The sequence below is a fragment of the Sabethes cyaneus genome, chromosome 2 (assembly GCF_943734655.1).
Source record: "Sabethes cyaneus chromosome 2, idSabCyanKW18_F2, whole genome shotgun sequence".
In the NCBI taxonomy this organism is placed as follows: Eukaryota; Metazoa; Arthropoda; class Insecta; order Diptera; family Culicidae; genus Sabethes; species Sabethes cyaneus.
The window spans coordinates 52,998,140-53,024,226 of NC_071354.1; the positions used below are offsets into that span (position 1 = coordinate 52,998,140).

A 26,087-nucleotide genomic window follows, 5' to 3' on the forward strand; every position below is an offset into this window, starting at 1 on the left:
GCAAAATTCACTGGAAGATGCTTTACCTTATTTTACTGAGAGGCGGGGATTAACTAAGTATGATTTCAACCGTTTAACAATGCTCGATGTTGCTTGCAGATTGTGATCCACACGATCGAAGGCACCTTTAAGTCCGCTGTGTCAATTTGAGCACCATTTTCGTTTTTTTGTACACAATATGATGTAAATTCCGCAAGATTAGTGGCAGTAGATTGTGCAGGGTAGAATCCGTGCTGAATTTGGAGCAGTTTATAGTCTCTATAAGAACTGGCGTACCCAGAGGTCGAGAACCACGATTTCAAATCATTGCTGGCCTTCGGTAATAGGGTATTTCTGGTAGTAGACTAATCTCAAGATTTTAGTCTTGACCTTGGAATGAGGTCATACATATATTAATATTTTTTTGAAACGATGGTTCTACAATTGATGAAGGGACGGTAGGGGAAAGAAATGAAAATTTTTGGTGAAGAAGGGGGAAGAGCGGAAAGCAAGGGGGGGTGGGTATTGGTAGCTATGCTTGACAAGTAGTCATTTTGACTCCTACCTTTTGTCCAATGCTGGAAGGTGCATGAGTCGAACCAAGCTGTAATCTGAGATTATAACCGGATTCGAACCCATAACACCCTCCAGGGCATGTGGTTCGCTGGTACTTGTACCTTTGAACCATAGAGGCGCTGGACAAAAGGAGACCGCAAAATCCACTTCTCAAGGATAGCTACGCGTGTTGGTTGTGTTATCGACACATATTGTGCCGCTTCCTGCATCAATTGCAGATTACCACCGAGCGAGAAGTTTTAATCTAACTACTATTTACTTTCAGGACGACGACACTGTGCCGGCCCTTACGACTTGCAAGGTACTGCACGTGACGCTGTTCGTCCGTCAGCGTATGTTAGCCGCGTTTCTCGGCGCGGGTTTTCGAGGGAAGGCCCCGTTCCTATGTAATAGACTAATCTCAAGATTTTAGTCTTGACCTTGGAATGAGGTCATACATATATTAATATTTTTTTGAAACGATGGTTCTACAATTGATGAAGGGACGGTAGCGTAGCTATCCTTGAGAAGTGGATTTTGCGGTCTCCTTTTGTCCAGCGCCTCTATGGTTCAAAGGTACAAGTACCAGCGAACCACATGCCCTGGAGGGTGTTATGGGTTCGAATCCGGTTATAATCTCAGATTACAGCTTGGTTCGACTCATGCACCTTCCAGCATTGGACAAAAGGTAGGAGTCAAAATGACTACTTGTCAAGCATAGCTACCAATACCCACCCCCCCTTGCTTTCCGCTCTTCCCCCTTCTTCACCAAAAATTTTCATTTCTTTCCCCTACCGTCCCTTCATCAATTGTAGAACCATCGTTTCAAAAAAATATTTCTGGTAGTATTATGTTCAGTTTGCTTTTTTTCGGAAGGAACAAGTATGATTGCATCTACATATTTGAGGTTATCTTAACCAAAACATGTTTTGTACAATGAGTGGGGTCCCACATCTGGGCATGCCGAAGTCTATAAGCATTGCTTGCGAGACGTTGCAGAAGTAGACAGAACGGAAGTTAACCTAGGAGTGCCGATAGAAGATGGTCCCAGCACCTGATTTCCAAGAAACCAAACGAGAAATCGGGTTGCTGAAAACCAAACGAAACCCTTTGTAAGGACCGCCTACCAGCCGAACTTTATAAACATGGCCGAGAAACGCTGGCAACGGCTCTACACCGGGATCTTTCCAATATTTGGGAAGGGGTGTAGGTACCGGAGAAATTGATGGAAAGAGTGATTTGTCCAATCTGTAAAATGGATGATTGGCTCGACTACCGCAACTATCGTGGCATAGCGCTGGTAAACGCCACCTATAAGGTACTCTCTCAGATCCTCTTATCCTCTTACCTGTCACAAAAAGCATAGGATGTCGTAGAGAATTGCCAGATAAGCTTCATGGAGGCTCGCGCAACTGCGGACCAGATTTTTACCATCCGACAGATCTTGCAGAAATATCGGGAGAACAACGTACCAACGCATCACATCTTTATTGATTTCAAAGCAGCATACAATACAGTCGATCGAGACCAGCTATGGCAAAAATTGCATGAACACGGTTTTCCGGATAAACTGACGTGACTGATTAGCGCTACATTGGATCGAGTGATGTGTTTCGTGTGCATCTCGGGGACACTCTCGAGTTCCTTTGATATGCGGCGAGGGTTGCGATAAGATGACGGCTTATCCTGCATGCTGTTCAACGTTGTTCTTGAGGGAGTGATCTGATGAACGGGAATCGACATGAGATTCGTGCCTCTCGTTTCTCCAAGGATAATCAACTCCTAAGTTTTGCAGATGACTTCGATACCATAGCCAGGAACTCAGGGACGACGGAGGAAATGTACGCCAGATTGAAAGCGAAGTCATGGAGGATTGGACTAAAAATAAATGCGTCGAAAACCAAATACATGAAAGGAAGAGACTCAAAGAAGACAAACGGGTGCCTTCCTCGGACGGTAACCGTTGTTGCCGACGTTGTTGCACATTCAAGCGGGAAATCGGACTTGCTTTGCCCTTCGCAAAACGCTACGATCAAGAAGCATATGCCGCCGTACGAAGTTGACAATGACAAGTGACAATGTACAAACCCCTTATTAGACTAGTACCCAGCTAGCACTAAACGGTACATCAATTCATGAAAATTATCGTAATTAACTCTTAATGAATTCGGAATCGTAACTAAAGCTTGATAAAGTGCGCTCAAGTATATTTTCAGTTGTATTTAATGATAATAGCTGTCATACATACGATATTCAGCACAGAATTGTATAACAGTACGGAGCAAGTCGGGTTTACTCGCATTTTATCGTATATAATTACTTATATAGATGTAATGCGTATATTTATTTCTCATCACGTTTATCGCCTCCAATATAGTACGGATAAGCCAGTTTTACGCATCAAATACAATTTATTAGAATGCATCCCAAGCAACAATGTGAGTTTTATTGCACTCTTTTTGCGGTTTTCATGATCAATTTTGGTGATAAAGACCACCATAAGAGAGTAATAAAATTCAAACTGTTACTTGGGATATATGTACGTAATGCTGATTATTAAATTCTTTATACAGTTGGATTTCGAATTTGGCATGGTTCGATTTTGGCAACAAAAGTATTCGTTTTTGGCAACACAAAATATTTCACTTCTAAAAATATGCTTAATTATCGATCAATTTCTGCATACATGCTTTAAATGACGAAAAAATGATGCCCTCAGTATGTTCATGAAAAAAAGTTATGTGGTTTCGAACAATATTTTTTGCCGTAGGACTACGTCTTACCGCAGGGTGTCAAAGACTTATTTGCACCGGACGCAAAGCTCTTGGCGAACTTTTTAAACATAAAATGGTTGCAATCGTTGATTAATGATATTTAGTCAATTTCTAAAGGTAACATTAAATTTTTTCACATCGAAAAAGGGTCTCGATTTTGGCACGATTTCGATTTTGGCAACATAGACGACACGCATTTGATGCCAAATTCGAAATCTTACTCTACATATACAAATACTAGCTGGATAGTTCTTTATGGACTTAAAACCGTGATGCTGCTAATGGAGCACATACGCGCCCTTGCCGTGTTCTAGCGGAAGGTACTGCGGAGATATTTGGCGGAGTACAGACTGAAAGCGGAGAGTGGCGGTGACGTATGAACCACGAACTACAGGTACTACTTGAAGAGATTCCTATCATGCATCTGGTGAAAGTAAGTAACCTACGGTGGGTCGGACTCGTCGTAAGGATGCCGGACAGTGCAGTGTGACGAATACAATTCTCTTCAACAACCCCACCGGCTCCAGGAAGAGACGGGAAAGTTCTATTGGAAACTCAACGTATTCCGTCAAGACTTTCGTGGTTCGAACTGGATTCTGTCAGACGCTCAGGCAGAGAACCAAGCAAATTCGTCGGTGCAACAAATGTTAAAAAGGTGTCAGTTCCAATGATAGGATGCCAATTAAGGACGACGTCAACTAGCTAAAGAACAATAAATCGGCTGAAGAGAATGGCATCGGAACGCTGTTTATTGAGATGACCTCAGAAAGCTGGTCACTTGCGACCAGATTTGTGAGAATTTATCAGGACGGCTTCGTTGGAGGACGGTCAACTATGGATATCTGCGTTGGATGATATATAGTACTGTTTGCGCTATAAGGTGTTACAAACCGAGCGGATATCAACTCGTGGGGCACGATTTGCAACAATTTTAGTTATTTCATCTGATAATCAATAACATGGACGTTGTCGGCACAACATCTGTGGCGGTGACTGAAATCTGAAATATATCTAATATGTTCGATACGTTAAGACGGAAAACCTGCGCCAGTCTGGGCCCACCAGTGGACTTTAAATTTGATTTGTTACTAAACTTAAAATTATTATTATTTATTATTATTTATTCTTCGGATCATCTGACAACATGGTCTACATGAAATAGAAAAAAACTACTAACTAACAAATTAAAATGAACTACGATTACGTAAACGACACTTGAACGTTTCACTGCTAATATTAAAATCAAACAAGTAGAACATAGAGTTGAAAATTGCACTCATAGCGGTAACAGATTCATTTTGACCATATAATATCCGATGAAATGGAATTCTGAAGAAGTCAGTAGAACGAATTGATCCTTACCAGAATCCAAGAGGCATCAATTCTTCAACATAATGTCTTTCCAACAAATACAGCACATGTGGTGAAAGCCACTCTAATAAAAAAATACAGCAGTATCCAACAGAACACTAAGATCCTTGACGACTGTTACGCGCTCAATATTCTGGATTATATTGGATTGTAGCCTTCTTTCGGCTGTAACTGATACAGAGCTGAAACTGAGCCGGTTGCATACACAGCAAGCACAAAACAAATCGATTAGCTATTATTAGCTATTAGTGAACTGCAAGGTAGATTTTGAGGTCATCAGCATACACAAGTATCTGCACCCTGGAGGGAGTATCATGCAGACATCGTTGTAATACAGCGAAAATAGCAAGGGTCCGACGTTGCTGCCCGGAAGCCGCAATACTCAGTGCTCCCCAGTTTCACAGAAAGACAGCGGATTTCAAGAAAAGATTTCAACCACCGAACAAAAGCAGCAGATGCACCGAGATGCTTTATTTTAGCAAGCAATATGGTGTGGTCAACCCGATCGCACGCAGCTTTGTTGTCAGTATACACCGTGTCGACTTGTGCTCCACCTTCCATATGTTGTAGACAAAATGAGCTGAACTCCACCAGATTTGTGCTGATCGAGCGACCAGGAAAAAAGCCAAATTGGACTTGACAATAGTTTAGAATATGAACTTCACGGTGTTCAAAATAACGTTATTAAAAATAAAATAGGCCATTTAAACGGAAAATGCCAGTTGGTTTATATTGCCATCCTACACTTCTGAGCCAATTTTTAAAAAAATCGATCGACGAATTTTTGAGTTACGCCCTTTTGAAGTTTTAAAGGGCTGATTGCTCATATAAAGTAAACAAAAATCTTCATATACACTTCCAAAATGAACGTAAATCACAGTCGGTATTGATTTTTTATGCAACATATGCCCATTGCCGACTACTTTAGGAATTTTTCGCAGTATTGGGACTAACCGGAAATGTTCCGGATTAAGTGGAAAATAGCCAGTATCGAACATGATCAAATACTTATCATGCGACAACTCAAATACGCCAGAATTTTAAAACTAGATCACTGTCAGTCAGATCAACTACCTAGCGCCACGTTGGTTATATATGGACAAGATCCGGAGACTTCCGGGAACACCCAGACAAGTTTCGTCCTAGTTTCATCCATAAACAAAAACTTATCGTGCGGCACCTTAAATCACACTAGAATTCAATAACTAGATCAATAAAAGCCAAATTGGCTATCTAGGGTCAAAGTTGGTCATATCTGGACATGTTTTGGGGACTCCGGAAAACTTTAGGAAATGACCAATTTCGAACATGAACAAAAATTCATCATACGACACCTTAAATCACACTAAAACTTTTAAAATAGATCCAAGTAAGTCAAATTGAGTACCAAGAACCACAATGGCTGATTCCGAACATGTCTTTATTATCAAAAATGTACCAGATTGTGTTATTGACTCCCCAAGAGTTCTCGGGGTCCCCCAAATATGTCCAGATATGACCAAATCTAACCCTAAATAGTAGATTTAACTTCCATTGATTTATTTATTGAATTCTAGTGTCATTTAAGGTATCGCACGATAGGTTTTTGTTCATGGACGAATAATAATATTTACAATTTTGTTTGCATATGTGACCCTCTTCCCCTCTCCCCTACGGCTCCTTGAACATGATCATTCGAAAAAAACATGATTTACGGTACCATAGATTGGCGCTGGGGGGCTTATCCGAATTGAAAAATTCCAAAACGATATGAAAGTATATTAAATTATCTCGTGTTTGACCCATCCTTTTTTTTAAATTCGAACGCATAACAAAATGGCGGACATTCAAACATAAAAGTAAGCTTTTTAGTCGAAAAAAAAAAGAAATCGAAAAAAGGATGGGTCAAACACTAGATAATTTTGTTGGCTTTGAAACAAAAAAAGAATCATGAGAATTGCTTGACCCGTTCTTGAGATATTTATGGTACCGACTTTCAAAACCTGGTTTCGAGAAAAACGATGTTGAAGTTTTTATTCGCTGTATAATCGCTCCAGACATGCGCGGTACAAATAGCTGTAACTTTGTCAATTTCTGGAATTCATCGAAAAGATTTGAAACACATATGGTCAAAATGTTAATCTTTCGAAATAATCAATAAAAAAAATTTCGATTTTTTTAAATTAAAAAAGTACTATGCCCCCTAAATTCGGATCATTTCCGGTTAGTCCCAATACTGCGTAAATTTCCTAAAATGGTCGGCAATGGGCATATGTTGCATAAAAATCAATACCGACTGTGATTTACGTTCATTTTGGATTTTGGATTGAAGATTTTTATTTACTTTATATGAGCAATCAGCCCTTTAAAACTTCAAAAGGGCGTAACTCAAAAATTCGTCGATCGATTTTTTTTTAAATTGGCTCAGAGGTGCAATACAAACCAACTGGCATTTTCCGTATAAATATCCTATTTTATTTTTTAATAACGGTGTTTTGAACACCGTGAACTTGAATTTGAATTCGGGCTTCAACATGGACTTTAAGTTTTATTTCAAATCGGGTTTAAAATGGGACTTGAAATTAGGCTTCAAATTGAACTTGAAATTAGGAAATAAGGTTTGAACTTGGGCTTGAAATAGGTCGTAAAATTAGATTATAAATTAGGCTTAAAATTAGACATACATTGGACCTGAAATTGCATTTGAAATCAGAATAGAGAATAGACTTGAAATTTGAGTGAAAATTGGGCCTTAAATGAGCCATAAAATTGGCCTAAAATTGTACTTTAAATTGTACCTAATATTAGATTTGAAGCCGATACTTAGTTTAGAATTCAATTAGATTCGAAATTGGACTTGAAAGTGAACTTTAACTTGAAACTAGAGATAAAATTGGACTTAAGACATGAAATCCTACATAAACTGGACTTGAAATCGGATTTAAATTGGAATTAAATTAGATCTAAAGTTGGACTTAATATAGAACATAAAATCGGACATAATGAGGAAGGGTTGAATTTAAACTCATATTGAACTTGAAACTGGACATAAAATTGGACTTGAAATCGGAGCCTTGAATTGGAATTGGTTTAGACTAGTAATCGGACTCAAAATCAAGCTTGAAATTGTACTTTAAATTAAACTAAAAATAAGACTTGAATTTTACTAGAAACCGGCATGAAATTAGCCGCAAATTTGAATTGGTTGACGTTGCTTGATTTTACTTTAAAATTAATTAGGAATTAAACTTAAAGTTTGAATTTTGATGGGATAAGATATTGGTTATTGAAGTAACTACCAACTCCGAAGAAAACTAAATAAATCAACTAATCTGCTACGAAATTATATGCCCTACAGTATTATTAAAGAATTAAGTGGCCTTCATAAAACCAAGGATGGTTAAATTGTTAAATAGACAACATAAAAAAAACAATTTTAGATTTTGTAATTCAAAAACTTTCGAAGTTCAAGCCTCACCAAAGATTTCTTTCAGTGTCCATACTCCACTAAGGGTTACACATAACTACGTTTCCGGGTAATAAAATTGTTCAATATCTCCCTTCGTTATGGAAAACAGCCGAGCAGCAGCGCATCATTCAGGAACACGTAACCCGAATGGGGATGACTCCGTTGTTGCCGGCGCGGCGTTGTTGGTTGCGTTCGTTGTTGGGAATCAGTGCAGCATAGCAAACATACGCACCAGCCAGCGTGCACGCTCCTCCGGCAAAGGGGATCAAAGGATTTTCGGGCTGAGATATTGATACTAAAAACCCGGAGTGGTGTTTTTTGTGCGATAAGAATTTCGGACAATCGACAAAGGGGTGTCACACACTTCTGGAAAATTAAATTTGTTTCGAGATTTGCGTTGGGTTTATCGATAAGTGGATCGTCCCTTTCCATGTACCTATATTCGAACGAGAACTTACCTGCTACTGGAGATAGCTTCCGCATAACACACCACCGTGATTTCCACTGCAAGGGGGATGAAAAAGGTTACTGTTAATAATGTGAGCTAAGATATTATAGTTTGACCCAATCTGCGATACTAACGAGGCGTTTCTTTCTTCTTTTTTCACTTGTTATCTCGTTTGGTGCCTGATAAAGAAAGTCGAAATGCTATGAATTGGCTTTTAACGTAAAGTCAGTCATCAAAATAACCGTGAAACGAATAGCAACTGTTTTCAATTTATCATTATCATTATCAATTTCACAGAATGTTCCACATTTAATTTAAGCGATAAGATTCCTCGGACTGCTCTCACGCAAGATAATTTTAACTTCGATGGTTTTTTCCTCGCCCTTCTATAAAAGAAGGCAATTTATTTGAACCATTTTTCTTCGCATCCTTCATCGTTCTTTGTTTGGCAGCAAAATTATTCTCCGTCTATCAAAATTTTCAGCTATCATCATCGGATGGGCGAGGAAATTGTTTTGCGATACCATCTGGCCGATAAGAAAATCGTTCAATCCTCTATTAGACGCTGCAAATTCCCTGCACAATCAGCCGGGGGCTTGGCTAACTGGCTGTTGGCTGTTGCGGCATATGTTTTCAACTAAACGTGATTTGCATAAAAATACGTTATAGAAATCAATTTCGCTTTCCTGCCCAGCCGCCCAGCTCTGAGCAGCATCACAGCGTCAACAACCAACGAAAACAGCCAAGTGACTTGATTCAGCTGTCGGCTCCACCCGGAGGCAGTAGCTAGCAATGTACAATGGCTCCAACAATATTGATTCTTCCTTCCAATAGCTGAAGCTAGATTTTTTTCGGTCCACGTCGGGATGGTCCCTTTCCGTCATCAATCTGTGCTTGCCTGGCTGGCTGGCTGGCACAGATCGCTTAACCTCACCGGAAGCTCTTTTTTTTGGCAGCACATCCGGCATCAAGGGCTCGAAAGGATTTGAGTTAGTCCCAATCCAACTGACTCTCGCCAAATGATCCATCTTGGCAAAAAACGAGATGATCAAATTATGCAAATTACGATGCCGTTCAATATTATACGAAAAAGTTTTAACGGCGGTGGTGCCAATCCCCATCACCGCACCTTCGGTGCCGGAAAGGTCCGCGCCGCAACGGGTTCGACTTTCGGACGGCGAAAATCTGGACTGTGAATGAATTGCAGGAAAGGCAGGCAATAATCTGACTAAGCCGTTTTTACGCCTTCCAATTTGAAAGTCTGCCCCAAGCTGCCGAAGCCTGAAGGCTTTGGCCATTAGGACGGGTTTTGTTCCAACTAACAGCGAAGTTGTCTCGCCTACCTCTATGAATGCTGACAATCTGAAGAGAAGCAAATAATGTAAGGTTCCAGACGGAAGCAACCAAAAAAAAAATAAAAAAATAAAGTCATGAAGCGGTTAAGAAATGGAGCTTATTTTAGTGAAGCCATCAGCCACGTTGGCTGTGCTGAGGTGATGACCCACGCTATGTCTGAAGGGTGCGATTATGCAACTTTGATGTACATAAAATTTTCTTTCACAACGTATTAGTACAGGTCTTCACGATTCAGAAAATACTAATTTTAAAATAATCCATCGGGAAAAAATTGAAAAAAGTTAATTTGAATATTTTAGCTGTATTCAACCGGGATCATACAGAGTACTTTTGATCATGGAATTACCACATGCGTACACCTTCACGAACTTGGTAATTCTATGATCAAAAGTACTCCGATTTGGTTCAAACTTTGTGAATTTGCTGTTCTTTTTCTGATAAGTTGAGACCTGTAGTTTTTATTTGCCGCTTAGGGTACACACTCTTGGGATAGGGCGTGTCGACCACTTAGAGTGGTCCAAAAAATCATCATCTGTGTCATGACACTTTCTTTTAAATATTTAACTTTTGAATCGCTCAAACGATTACAACAATATTGATAGCAGTCGAAAGTTACATCAATGAGCATTTAATAAACGTTGCAATGTAACCTATATTACCTTTTATGAATAATATAATATTGGTTTGAAACCCAAACCATGACATAATTACCATAAACATTGAACATGTTTCCATGCAATGACAACAAATAAGCTCCCAGCTTTTATATATTTTGAAAGCTTAAAATTTTGTACAAAATTTATCAAAAATCTAGACACGTTTATCTTTTTGTTTATTTTGGAGATACAGTTTGTGGATACGCCTGTACCCGATCGGGGTATTAGATTTTTACTGCGCAAAACTCAAATTTCTTCTCCCATGTTTCTATTCAAACGATTGAATTTGCTCAAATTCATCTAAATAACGAGAATTTGGAGCCTTTTGACATTATATCAAGCGGAACATACCGAAATTAGACAATGAAATATAGAATGAGTATCAATTAGGGGTTAAAACAAGGGGTCTTTCAATATTGAAGTTTTTATGCTTGGTTAATTGAAAATAACTAAATGCTAAGAATTACATTTTTAACAACTTGACACTGTGGATCCCTCGCTCACCAATTTTCTAAAAGTTGATTTGTAGCCAATCCATCTTTGTCATATAATATTACCTAAATTTGCTATGAAATAATTAACAAACAGCATAGTTTCGTAAAGAAGAAAGATAGTGTTTTCAAATTAAGTGGAAATAATGTTAGCGGCCGTCTTAGATCTTTGATAAAATCGATTGATGTGCCAAAAACAAGTCAATTTCTTGAACTAATCTAATATGACGACAAATCGAAGAGGACCACTAAAAATGTTTCACATAATTTGAATTTCTTTTTACAAAACCGTTTCATTTGTTATTTATTTATATAGCAAATTTAGGGAATATCACACGATAAAAATGTTGAAGTTCACCAAAAATCAACTCTTTTTAATACTGCCTGGCCACTTGACGAACGAGGGGTCCACTATTTCGAGTTATTTAAAATTAAATTCTCTATATTTAACCTTTTTCATTCAATCAAGCACAAAAATTTAAATATTTAAAGATCTCGTGTCAATAGTGGCATTTAAAAGTTCAGTATTCAAAGGAAGGTGTCATGACAGGGATGCTGATTTTTTGGACCACCCCAAATTAAGAGGGAGCGCCCTAAGCGCCACATTAAAAATTCGGGTCTGAAATTTCCATAAAAAGAACCAATTCACAAAGTTTGAACAAAATCGGAGCACTTTTGATGATGGAATTACTAAGTGCGTTACCTGTATCCGGTTGATTACAGCTAAAATATTCAAATTAACTTTTTTCAATTTTTTCCCGATGGATTTTTTTAAAATTAGCATTTTCTGAATCGTGAAGACCTATACTAATACGCTGTAAAAGAAAATTTTATGTACATCAAAGTTGCATAATCGCACCCTTCAGACATAGCGTGTGACCTGAGAAGGAGGCGAGAAAAAAAAGATTCGATGAGAAAACTTCCCAATCCCGTTTGAAGAACGCAACGCAGGCAACGAATCGGGTGCGGAAACCACAGCCACGGGTCAGGAAGACCACAATATCAAATTTCCGAACTCGAGTGAGTGAACAAAATAACGAAAGAAAAAGGATTGACGGGGAAGCAATCCCAACAGCCAGCGTCTGTAAACTTGTTAAACGTGCCTTTAGTGTCCACACCTCATGTAAGTTTTCGTGATAAACGAGACAAACTAGTTTCTTTGGAATCGAATATTTAATCCGATTTTTTGCTTATTCACAAAATCAATAATTTAACTGTGGTGTTTTAGGTTGATTAAATGTACCGAAATTGATTTCATTTCGACTAGCATTGCTGCTGTATCATCACTTCTTCTGTCAGTGCCACATTACTTGCCAGTAGGTTATTAACTGGAATGGCTATCGTTAAGTATAATATAAACTCAGAAGGGCAGAACAGACTGCTTATAATAAAACTTCAGCCAAAGCCATAACACCCTCCATAATCGATTCCCCAGCGTGACCCGTAGAGAAGTTCTTATCGTTCACAGTTACTGTCTTGGTCCGGCGATAATCGTCGAAAAGACCAAGAATGAAGCGGCTGGCCAGCTAGACCCAGCTGTGAGAGTTACTGGCGCTGCTGGCTGACCCTTCCACCGCCGCATAACAATGAACCCTGCCGGATCAACTCTTTTCCGCACTCACTCGGCGGCGCCGAGAAAAGCCCGAAGAAGCACAACAAACACAGCGCAGAGCATTAACAAGTTTAATAGATGCTACTGCTCATTTCCACACAAATGATGTTGGAACTTTGTTTTTCCGACACCCGCCCTTTTTCCTACCTACCTCCAGCAGGGCAACCTTCGAATCCAGTGATGGTGGTAGTAGTGATGACAACACCCGCCCGGCAGGATGCTTATACTCCCCCCTTATCAGCCTGCTGATGACCGGCGCGGAGCACCCGGAGAGAAAGTTTTAATCCTATCCTCAAATAAATGAAATTGTAATCCTCCTGTTTTTCCGCCTGCGTGCTCTATTTCCGGTGTCGCTTCAGATTTGATCTCTACGTTCGTGATAGCAGCAGCGGGGTCGACAATTTGCGTTCCACCTAAGAGGAGAAGATCTTCCTTCCTCCTTCGTTGGGTGCAGACGCCAAAGAACAAGTGCTGTGAACTTTTATCCCCGGGACTTAGCAACTTTTAATCTGCTTATCTTATCGATTGATGTTCGCCTTGGTTGCAGTTCGGTCGTGGCGACAAACTACCGCGAAGAAGCTGGTTTGAGCCTGGCGTGGAATGAAAATTTATCACTTGCTAGACTTCGCTCCTCCCGCTAGATGAATGTGTTTTTCCAACACGGAATAGTGTTTTAGGTGAGGACAATTTCGTTAGTACCGTCGAAATTGAATTTGGCGATTTAAAAGAAGAGATAGTACGATCGTAAAATCTGATAAGTTTCCTCGGGAAAAAATTAAAATCTATTGTTGTTCGGTTTTAATTTCCGCAAGCTCTGTTAAAAATGAAACTCATAAAAATTCTGCTCCTGACGGACTCATCTTAGTTGAAGCAGTTCGGAAAGATTTATTTTTAACTTCTCCGTCTGTCTGTCTGTTCCAATTGTATCGTTCATCTTCATTCTCCAATGCACCCTCCAGCAGTTTGCAGGACTATGCTAGGTTCATTATTGAGCTCCAAAATACCGACGACGGTAGGTAGCAAAGAATACCGGAGGAAAATGTAATAACGCAAACTTTTCCATTTTGTGCAAGTCAAATTGAACGACTAGGTCGCCAAAAATCTTATAATTAAAAAGAATTATGAAAGTTGGCCACGGCTTGGCGAGTGCGGTACCTACCGAGAGAGAGCGCTGAAACAACCTCCAAAGAGGAACTCCGAAAGCAATTAAATGTTGGAGAGTGCGCTGCAAATTAGTTTCCCCCTAACAGTAGCAGCAGCAGCAGCATTAATCTTTGCTGATGTCGTCGTGAACCTGATGCGTTTACTTATACCGTGCAGAAGCGACTGATCACGACATAATTTCCAGATGCTTTCATTTCAGTTTGAAGTGAATGTCATCCGCGGCCAGTAAACCCAAAATCTAATAAAATTGAACCCGCATGACAATTATCGCCGGCGCGGCGGAAGATGGTCGGTAGGTAGCCGGCGAGCGGTTTAAACTGGCATTTAATTGCTGTGACCAATGCGTGACCCTGCGTTAGATAGAGACTTTCCCGAAATAATTAAAAGATCAAAGCATAACTGAGCGGACTCTGATGGATGGTAAGGAATGTCTATCATGCTACATGAAGTCTGAGTCAAAGCGCACCGAAAGTAAAAATTTATTATGCTTCATGCATCGCAATATTTTATAGATGCATTGTCTCCTAATGGTAGATTGAACATTGAATATGACTGCATGATAAGGGTGTTATGTAAATTTATGTCAGAAGTCAGTGGTATCAATTACAAAATTTGAAAAATTATAATTAATTTGAATTAATTTAACGCATCACACAAGTGAATGCACAGATGATAGATTTAAAACGGCTGAATTATTTGATCAAAAAGCGCAAAAGTTGTAGCCTAAGCGGTTGGTATATGATATCAGTATCCATCAGTATCCAAACGCATAGTACGCGTGTTACTGATCAATTGAAAATATACTGGACGTCTCAGATTTTTTCAGACTCGTACTTTTTGTATCAATTTTTTTATTTGTTCAAAAATTCATCTGACGATGTTATCTACATGCATAAAAACGCTAACTAACTAACATAACTAAAAGCCCCTAAGAGCATCAGTTGTTGCATAACACATAACACATAACGCATAACACAAATGGGTTCATTCTGGCCAAATTCAGTGCATCTAAAGTCCAGCTGAAGAAACTCTCTATTTCGCAGAGAACTTGGAATGGCACTGATGTTGATTTGAGCCAGGATAGCGGGACAATCTAATTCGCCGACTAAAACCTTCCTAATAAAGAGAATTCTATTTTTCGTCTCGTCGGTCGTCATATTCAACAACAAACGACAGCGGTCTTGATGCGGAGGCAGATTGTATGTGTTTCTCCAGGGAAGATATTTAAGCGCGCATTGAACGAATTTGCGTTGGATGGCTTCCAATGTGGACGACCAAATACCTATATGGTTTTATCAATTTATTTATTTGTAACTAGCTGACCCGACAAACTTCGTATTGCCACAAATTAACCTGTGTTGTACATAAATCATGAATCTCGGATGATCTTTGTCACAATCTCGAGTTTTGCAAGCCCCCCAGTGGGCGGCGCTTCCGACGGCGGGTCACCGGCAGCACTCGCGACCGTCTCGTCCTGAATGATCTAGTGTTACTATAGATAGTTTTTGTGGTCTTGTATTGACTAATGTTTTATGAAAGAGTCTCGAATTTCTCGAGTTCGATTAGTTTTTGAGTTTCGCAAAAATTTCTGTTTTATTTGTATGAGAGTACACAGGGGTGAGAGGTCTCTAACTATCGTAAAATAAATTCAAGACTCCAAAATCTCCCACATGCTAAATTTGGTTCCATTTGCTTGATTAGTTCTCAAGTTATAAGAAAATTTGAATTTCATTTGTATGGGAGCTCCCCTCTTAAAAGGGGAAGGGGTTGTAATTCACCATAGAAAAAATTTCTGCCATCTAAAACTCCCACATGCCAAATTTGGTTCCATTTGATTGATTATTTCTCGAGATAAGAGGAAATTTGCATTTCATTTGTATGGAAGCCCACCCTCTTAAAGGGGAGATGGGCCATAACTCGCTTTCTAAAGAAGAGAGGTCTTAATTCACCATAGAAAAAAATCTTGCGTCCAAAACCACTTACATGTCAAATTTGGTTCCATTTGCTTGATTAGTTCTCGAGTTATGAGGAAATTTGTTTTTCATTTGTATAGGAGCCCCCCCTCCTCTTAAAGTGGGGAAATCCATAGAAAATATACCATAGAAAATATTCTTGCCTACAAAAACACCCACATGATAAATTTGGTTCCATTTACTTGATTAGTTCTAGAGTTATGAGGAAATTTGTATTTCGTTTGTATGAGAGCCCCCCCTCTTAAAAAGGTAAGGGGTCCTAATTCATTATAGAAAAAATGGTTGCCTCCAAAAATACCCACATGCCAAATATGGTTCCATTTGCTTGATTAGTTCTCGAATTATGAGGAAATTTGTATTTCATTTGTGTAGAAGCACCCCCTCTTAAAGTTGGGAAGGGTCCTAATTCACCATAGAAAATATTTTTGCCTCCAGAAACCTCCACATGCCAAATTTGGTTCTATTTGCTTGATTAGTTCTCTAGTTATGAGGAAATTTGTATTTCGTTTGTATAGGAGTCCCCCCTCTTAAAGTGGGGAGGGGTCCTTATTTACCATAGAAAATATTCTTGCCCTCGAAAACTTTCACATGCCAAATTTTGTTCCATTTGCTTGATTAGTTCTTCAGTTATGAGGAAATTTGTATTTCATGTGTATAGGATCCCCCCCTCCTAAAACGGGGAGGGGTCCTAATTCATCATAGAAAAAATTTTTGTCTCCAAAAACACCCACATGCCAAATTTGGTTCCATTTGCTTAATTACTTCTCGAGTTATGAGGAAAATTGTGTTTCTTTGGTACAGGAGCCCCCCCTCTTAAAGTGGGGAGGGGTCCTAATTTACTATAGAAAATATTCTTGCCCTCGAAAACCTTCACATGGCAAATTTCGTTCCATTTGCTTGATTAGTTCTCGAGTTATGAGGAAATTTGTATGGAAGGCCCCCCTTTTAAAGAGGAGAGGAGTTATAATTCCCCTTGTAAATAGGGGAGGGGTCTCAATTTACCATAGAATAAATTCTTGTCACCGAAAACACCCACATGCCAAATTTTGTTCTATTTGCTTGATTAGTTGTCGAGTTATGCAGAAATTTGTGTTTCATTTGTGTGGGAGCCCCCCCTCTTAGTGGGGGGAGGGGTTTCTAACCATCACTAAAACCTTTCCTGGCCCCAAAAAACCTCTTCATGCATATTTTCATGCCGATTTGTTCAGTAGTTTTCGATTCTATAAGGAACATACGGACAGACAGACAGACAGACAGACAGACAGACAGACAGACAGAAATCCTTCTTTATAGGTATAGATATGCAATTGACAGGGATATAAAAGTCAAGCACTGTACAAGTTTTGAGTAAACTTGAGTGACGGCTCATTGAACTCAAATAAGCTTTCAACAGCGGACAATGTACGGATGCAGGCAGGTGATCCGAAGAAATCTTGGTTGCAGCACTCAGATACAGCTAAGTACGTGTTGCGACGCACGAAAGTTCATAAGAGATAGGACGGTTAGTGAATCGATCTCGCCATTCAACATCTTTGCCACGCAGACTGCTTACTAAACTTTCGTATGCTGGTCAAGTGTCTGAAGACCCAATAAACGGTAACGGGATACGATGGAACATTTACTAAATCGCTCCATTATAGTAAGTCTCTCAACACAAGCTTCAGGAAACGTTTAGCACCCGTTGGATACCCAGATTTCAGCAGAATTAGCGGGCGAACTAATGAACTGTACCGAGTCTTTAAGCTAGGGTCGCTGAAGTCACTTGCAATTTAGGGAAACTTTTGATACCCGTGGTACGATGTAAGTTGAAGGTTAGTTTGATGTCAAGTAGTACCCGAACGTCATTGAAGTTCATTTATTGGGCAGTGCAAAACAAGTTAACTGGCGATGCGGCGGAAAGTCATCACTTGACAAGTCATTTTTTCCTACACCAGCCGATAAACACATCCAAGAAGCTTCGAAACCGGAGAAATCATTTATGGAACGAAATACCGAATACAATTTCAAGTTATTAGCTAACATTAGCAACAGCGAAGCAATATCGTTGAAAAACAGCAAAAACAGAAGAGGTGCCATGTTGCTGCCTTGAGGAACACCCGAGTGGTTAGCAAACTGCAGCAATATTTTGTGGTCTGCGATCGAACGCAGTCTTTAAATCCGTATAGATAACATCAAATTATGATTTTTGTTTCATGCGGGATATATAAGTAGACGTGAAATACCTAAGGTACATGTTTACGGATCGACCAGGCATAAATTCGAGTTATTCGGTGGAAATAGAGCATTTTGTTCTAGTCAGGATTAAATATCTACAATTTCAAATAGTTTGTACGCAGTTGAGAGACTAGTGATGACATAACAGTTTTGAAAATTTCGACGGTCATCACTTTTAAAGCTCAGATAGTATTGGAACAAAAACAATTGCGTGTATTTCAGTTATTTATTATTAATTTTAAGATCGTTTCTTACACAAATGTAGAATTTTCTTCATAATTTTAAGAAAAAAAAACGGATAAAATTACTCGTCACGGCTTCGAAGGAATTCTCGAACTTTTCCTGTAATATGGCTCATTGGGCGGCGCACGCTTTCTTCATCCATCGGTTTGGCTATCTTATTCCACCAGGTCATCTGATTGATGTCTTTGGAAACTTTTCCCTTTGACTTGAGTCTCCTCTTCATGATTGCCCAGTATTTCTCAATAGGGCGGAACTGCGGGCAATTGGGTGGGTTAAGCCATTCTTGAACGACTTTGCCAGCTTGCCAAATCTGGCCAAAACATCATGGGATGGTGGTGGGATCGAATGAACGGCAAAACTCGTTTTTGGACACGCTCCTTTTGGTACAATTCCGACGTCATTGTCTTATTTGTTTTATTTGTATTTGGAATTTTGGCGTATTATTAGTAACTAATAACATGGGTATGAAATGGGGAAGGCAAATGAGGAGCGTCCAATATAGCTCTAGCTATCTCAAGCCCCTACCTAGCGCCTCCACGTGGCCATACCCGGTAATGCTCTATTGAGTAGCCAAGCTAGGAGGTGCGATGCTGGGTGGTTCCTGGCTGCCTGATCTCAAAATCGAGGTTTTGGGCAGACGGCGGAGCCACAGGAGTTTGTTAATAGGTAAGCAGAAAATAAGTTATTTTAATTATTTTTTTCGTTTTAGCTTATGAAGCACCTCCTGTTATATAAAACTTTGGCCAATACGAGTGTTAATACTGCACATGGATATTGGATACCAGAAGAAAAAATTAAATTAATTATTAGAAGCACTTATGGAAACTAAATGAACGCAACTCTATTCCATTCGAAGGACTGCTGGTGAGATTGTTCTATTTTTATCCATATATACCACATTTCATAAATAAACTAGAATGGGGAAGAGGGTGGATCCATCAGAGGACTTGTTTGAAGTGGTGGGCCTAGGGAGAGTGAAACAGTCAACTTTCTAGGGTTAATCTTGGCCAGATTAACAACACATCGTGGATAATGAGCGGGCTCTTCTCCCCACCTGCTGGAGTCATTCTGCATTAAGACGGTTTATTCAACGATTAACTCAGGCGACTTAGCCCTTGAAAGGAGATTCTCTAAATCCCTGGTATGTGTAAGTGATGTTGCTTGTCGACAAGAGTTGGGAAGCATGACCAATCGTTGAATATCTTCAACTCTTTTTGACATGATAGGCTCATTGCTATGAACGGATGTTCTGCTAAGGCAGGTGGTAGTACCATATATTCATATATTCATATTATTAGTAACTAATAACTAAGCTAGTCATCTACTAAAAATCAACTTTATTGGTTAATGGACAAACGAGAAATCGCAGTGGGCGTACAACACCACCCACCGCCTTTTTCATGATTTATTACTAAAACGGCTTATGGAATTAATACGACATCTTCAGCAATGTTATATAGTATTACAATGCGCACCTTTATGAAAAGTTATACACTGTAAAAAATTATCTTTGGTGAAAATAAAAAAAAACGTGACATTTTCAAAATACTGTAACTTGATCGCTTTTAATTTGCCCATCATGAAGCTTTTAGAAACAGATATAGTGCTTGCAAAAGAGTGCTCTTTTGGCTACCAGCGGGGTATCAGCCTATCAGCCCCAGAGCGCCATAAATATAAAAGAGAAAACTAGGCTTTCTTCAACAATATTGTAGGTAATAATCAACTCTACAATTGGTCTATGCATCACTGTTTCGAATTTTGTTTGACTGGGACGCTGTAGTGAAAAGAGCAAAAATAAAGTAAAAAGAGCAAATCAAACCTGCAGACCATAATGGATTTTAAAAACTGTGCACAATTTTTTCCCTTCTTTCGGCTTCCATGTTGCTTGTTTACAAAATACAGTTATTTTGCGGTGTGTCAAAAATACACAGGTAGAACTAACAAAATTTCCGACACGTGGGCGCCAAGAACTTCCAAATCCATCTACCAAGAGCGCCACAATATGAGCAAAAGCTTGTTCTAATTCTAAATGAAGCAAGCTTTAAAAACAAGAAACATGAATGACTGCTTGCAGATTGTCTGAAATTTCTTCATCATACGATTTACTGAATATTTGGCACAAAGGATCTACTAATGTCATTTCACACCGGGTGAAGATTAAGACTGAAATTCCATCGGATCCAGGATAAAACGAACGTTTTATTTTTTTAGCAGCTACGGGAATCCTATCGGAAGTTATTTCGGAAGTACCTATGTCCACTAAATCAGCGCGAACTTTAGCAGAAGCTACGACAACCTTCGATCCAGACGCAATTTTTTCGGCAAAAACAGAAACAAAAACTTTGCTTCCAAAACACTATTTGCTTCGGCATCATCGAGATATTAATTAGAAGGGATGGCAGAACGTCTTCGTTTCGATTTAACAAAAACGTTTTTGGATTGCCGTGAAGATTAATTACAACCCACATAACGTACGATTTGTGCAATGTAGCATTTAACCGTGTCGATATGCATCCCTCGATTGTTCGAAATTCTGTTTTGCCATTGCAGTCTTCCAAAAACGATGTTTACACTGTTAAAAGCAACACTCGCGTTTCAGCTCACGATGGCGAAGGTTGGACCAGGAGGGGGGGGGGGGGGGGGGGGTAAATCCGTGTTCGTGCATTATCTGCCATAGCTGGTCTCGATCGATCGAATCGTATGCTGCTTTGAAGTCAATACGGATACGAGCAGTTGAAGAACCTTGTTCCTCGGAAGAAGGCATTCGCGCGTAGTACTCGGCTGATGGCGCGTTACCTAACTGGCTAATATTCAGCCGAGGAGGACGGCTTTGACGTGTCTGGTATACGGTTGACAGTCTGGAGTGCACATATGCTGCTAGTAGGTGATGATCAGAGTCAAAATTCGCACCCCGTAGGGAACGTCTATTGGTGATGTTGGAGAAAAACCGGACGTCTCTATGAACAAGGTCAATCTGGTCCATTGTACGGTGCCTTTGCTTTTGCCTAATTACCTTTGTATTATTGATTTTTTTATTATTATTTATTTCTACATCTCCGGCCACTACTTCTGCACTACAAGAGTGGCATCGCCCTTCACTGCAATTGTGAACAGTGCCCTCATCGCGAGAAGTGAAAGGTTTCCACTTAAATAATAACGTATTGATGTTTACCTGGACACAGAAAAAGACGTAACTATTTTACTGATCGGAATAACGGTGCCTTGCCAATTGATATTCGTAGAAATACGTAGTCATATATCATAACCGTAACACGACAAACGTTATTCCTAATTTCCGCTAATAAAACTAAGCGGCATGTTTTATATCCTTCCATACACGTAATTACCATCTAGTCAACGGCTCCGGTCTCTAACAGTCAACTTCGATAACAAGGGTTATTGAGTTTTATTATACTTATAAACGCTGCGAAGTTTATTTTTTTTTGCTCCTGCTCTTGTTTCCGGATGTTAACTTCTTCTGTACACGGTAGCAGAGCAGCAGAACAGCTAACCTAAATTGCGCTTTAGAAAAAAAACCGAACGCTCTGCAACTTCACAGGTCATAGGATCCGCACGTCTCGTGGCCGTGCGCGCCCTTCCCATTTCAGTGAACAGTTTTTACCCAGCTGACTAATTGCAAATGACGTATCGTGAAATTGCTTTCGATATTGTAACTTCGAGGCTCATATTCATGCGCTAGCGACAGTCACCGCGAACAATTCGCGGCCTGTCGACAGTTCCGGTTACGGCATATTCAATGCACATAAATTATGCGATTAATTTGAAAATATATTAAACGTCATTTTGAATACAGCAAAAAAAATTAAACTTTTTTACAGACTTCCGGAAGTGGAAAAATGAAAAACTTTCTCGTACTATGGTAAAAAGTTTTTTTTTCTGTCTGTTGTTTGGGCCCGGTCGCATTCGAACTTGCTCTTTCCAGGTCGCCCCGGACCAAAACATCCTCGCCGAGCCGAGCAGGAGTTTGCTGGATAACCGACGGCTTACGTACCTACATTGTACATGCATCGGTTGGATTCGCACCGGGAGCAATGTTGGGTTGTCCATCCCCTGCCAGTTGTCGTACTACCCTCGGCAGGGAAATATGCAAATGTACATGTTTAAACCCATTGACCTCACGTCAGCTTTGTTTTTCGACCTGCTGTTAAAATGGATGTTATTATTGCCGGACGAATAGAGCTTCGACCGACCGACCTATCCCATATGGTACCGGTTGTGTGCTTGCTTTCTCACCGCGCCGCTGCTGCGCTGTCCCGGTGTGTGCACTCCGTAGATCCAGCAGGAACCAGACAACCAGGTTGGTCGAGTGGGTGAGCAAGCGAGCGAGTAAGTGAGTGAGTGAGTGACACACCAAAGGGTCTTTCGTTTTGGCTATCTGGTTATCGACGACCGAAAATGTTTGAAGAAGGATGAACAAAAGCGATAAATGCTCGATTACATGAAATGTTCATGCTGCAGGGCAGAGAGACAGCGACAATAGGTGAGGCAGAGAATGCTGGATTAGGGTGATTCATACTCAGTGCAACAGTCGTGACTTGTTTCAGTTCCAACAATTCACGAAATGCCACCCTAATAACACTGAATGGCATGAACCACATGACAGAATCATCCATGTTTGGATACGAGAATCAATATGTGTGTTGTCGCTTTTTTGGCCGTATGTAAATGATACATGCAGTTTAGTGTGTCCGGGGCTGAATTTACCGAGAGATAGAAATCACGGTGACTGCAATTGGGCTGCAGAAACGTACGGGGTAATCGATTAAGGCACGTTTAGAGAGCAATTATATGTGCATTAATGTAGAATTGGATGTGAGTGACCGTCAGGGTGGGTTACGTTAGAAACGGTTCAGGTTCAAGCAGTTGGAAAGCCCTTGAGAGACACGAGAATTGGTTTCTTTATGTCAGCAGGCCTGAGCTCGGCTGTAGATCAGTATACTTTAAACCCGCACTCAAGTGATCAACATTACTGTAATGTACATATCATCAAAAACCTATAAATTTACAAATCAACGCCCATTGACAGTCGCCAGGTTAGTTCATTTTTTTGTAACTCATGTCGCGACAAATCTCACCCCCCGACATGTCACGTAATCCGAGTTAAATTGTCCACTCGTGTCGTAAGCAGGAACAGTCAACGAAGCGTGCCAGAGGCATTCAACACGTAGGCCAATTTTCCTGGAATAGCTGGCCCACCCCCCGGGCCAGCCCGCGATCCCGACATCATGCATAGAACTTCCCCATTCAAGAGCCGTTACCGCCTTAAAGTTCAGAGTCAGCCCTCAGCGAACGGACGGGGGATATCGGAGAAATTTCCGCTCCAGATGGCACGATGGTGGTGCCCGTCATAGTCCTCTTCGGCTGTCAATAGGGTCTCCGGAAAAGGGTTGAAGACACATGTCGAATCGAAACGCGCGAGCCGGGCGCGGGTTGACATCGTGCATCATGGTTCCGGCACACAATGAAATTCTCAAAGTTAAGCCTCTGAATAATTCACACCGATAACACGACGTTTATAGCGCTTTAATCGCTGCCTCGGGAAGATGAATGGGTTTAGCTGAATATTATGCAGCCGACGGGAAGTCAGGCCCAGCGAGCTGATCCGAAATTTCGTATTCAAATTTATTCTATTAAAATCGATGAATCGATATGCGTTAGCTCCAGGTCAGGGGGTTAGATAGAATCGTATCGGTTCGATCAATCGTTTGGGAAATTTTGAAGATGCTGCAGTACGCATAGTGGGTCAGCATTGAATCATTATCTTGTACAATATATTAAAGTCATTTTCGTTAGAGAAAATTACTGTTATTATAGGCTGTTTATATTGTGGATTCAGTCTTTTAGTAGAAATCCAGCCCAAAACGATGCACAATCCCGCTGTGCACAAATATCTATGGGTCACAAATGAATGCAGAAGCCATACGGTTACTGATACTCTCCTTCACACATAATTTTTTTTTTCGGTCGCCGACCGATTCGATTGCCGTACGTAACAGTTTCCTATTTTATGTTTTTATTTTCCTCTCTGTGCCATTCATGGGTGAATCTGCCGAGGCAGACGGAACAGAAGGCGGCAAAATGTTTCACCTCCTTTGGTCTATTGCTCGCTTGAGAAGAAGCAGCAGCAGCAGCCCGGCCGGCCAATAGATCGTAACGCGTTGGACCGCACACAGAAATTGACTACGAACCGTTGGTTGTACAATCGGATTCTCGCCTCACTCCGTGCATATGTCTGCCGATGAAGTCGATAGGAGCCTCCGATAATCGAATTAGGTTCGTTGAACCTATCAATTATATCGAAGTGGATATTGCGCTGCTCGGTTCGGCACAACACAGTAAGATATACCTACTGCAAGTGGGAGCGCGTGGGTCTTAATATGAGGTATCGAAGTCAGATTGAAATGCCAGATTACAATCATTTTTTGTTAAACGATCTTCGATCGGACGGTCTCGGCTTGTTAGCAGATTGAGTTGTAGTCAGGAGTCAAACGATGGACTGCGAATAATGGTTTCGGGTTAATGGCTTGCTGGGTGATAACAAAGAGTTACTGATGTATTATCGCTTGAATTTGCCTATTTTAAGTTTAAGAATAATTTTTATAATAATTTATGGTAACTTTTGTGAAAGTAAGGCTTCATCCGGACAAGTCTTACTCTACTCTGGCATACGAGGTAAAAATGCTACTCGAAAAAGAGGAGTTGGATTCCTACTGAGCCCAGGGGCACATGCTGCCCTGATGAAGTGGGAACCGATAAATCAGCGAATAATCGTTGTCAGATTCAGAACACGGGTTAGAAACCTTACAGCAATCCAGTGCTATGCGCCAACAGATGCTGCCGACTTGCAGGAGAAAGAAAGTTTTTACAGCCAGCTGAACAGCGTGGTTGGGAATATCCCGAAGGGGGACATCCAAATCCACTTGGGCGACTTCAGCGCGAAGATTGGCTCAAACAACACGGACCTTGAATGTGATGAGAGTGTTGAGGATTTTCCAGGAGCTTGCGCAAAATAAATTCGCGACGTTGATTTTCGGGTGACGCCATGTTTCCAATTTTCGCGACCGCGACAAAAATAGGGTGTAAACAATACACTCTAAACTACTTCTACTCAAATTTTCAAGAGAAAATACCCAATGGGTAATTTTCTACAGCGTCTCTTCCGTGGTGCAATTTGATGTGGGACACCCTTTAGTTTAGAGCGGGATCATCGCTTCGAGGCTCATAAACTTCAACTTCTGAAGCAGCGGAACGGTCGTTACGTAGCTATAGAAATAAACGCAACTTTTTCCGTTAAGTTAAGTTTTTACTAACCTTAATACAACAGATGTACCGGAGTGTCCAGATTGGCTCAAAAAACATCCAAATGTTGATCCAAGAATTTGTCTTAGAAAATCCCGTAGTTGAATACACCGTTCGCCACACTTCTTTATTATTTTACAATTTATAAATGACCAGTTTTAGGTTTCGGTAGCACTCTAAACGGAAGTTCCATAGTGTGGAGCATGAAAGAGTGCTCTACAGTATAATGTATTCATTCCTACTCGCCAAAAATGAGACGGCAACAGCAGATTTCGTTTTATTTCATCTGTTACTTATGACATGAAAAAATAATCCCAGTGTGATCTGGAATATCTCTGGGAAAATGGATCCAAAATTTGCTAATATATTTTTTCATCGAAGGTCAATCTAAGGTGGTTCTTTGAAAATAAGTTGTATTAAAATTGATCAAAAAATAGTTAAGATAGAACCAAAAGTATTACGGCAAGTGCACTAAATTTTTGA

General features: G+C 40.2%; 1 protein-coding gene across 1 annotated transcript in view; it reads right to left on the reverse strand.

Annotated features, from left to right (window-relative positions):
• Nucleotides 1–26,087, reverse strand: part of LOC128737902 (uncharacterized) — a 237,860-nt gene that overhangs the window by 153,246 nt on the left and 58,527 nt on the right. Inside the window, exon 2 of the mRNA XM_053832667.1 lies at nucleotides 8,586–8,631. Within this exon, the coding sequence (XP_053688642.1) occupies nucleotides 8,586–8,631 (46 nt within the window). The remainder of the gene's footprint in view (nucleotides 1–8,585; nucleotides 8,632–26,087) is intronic.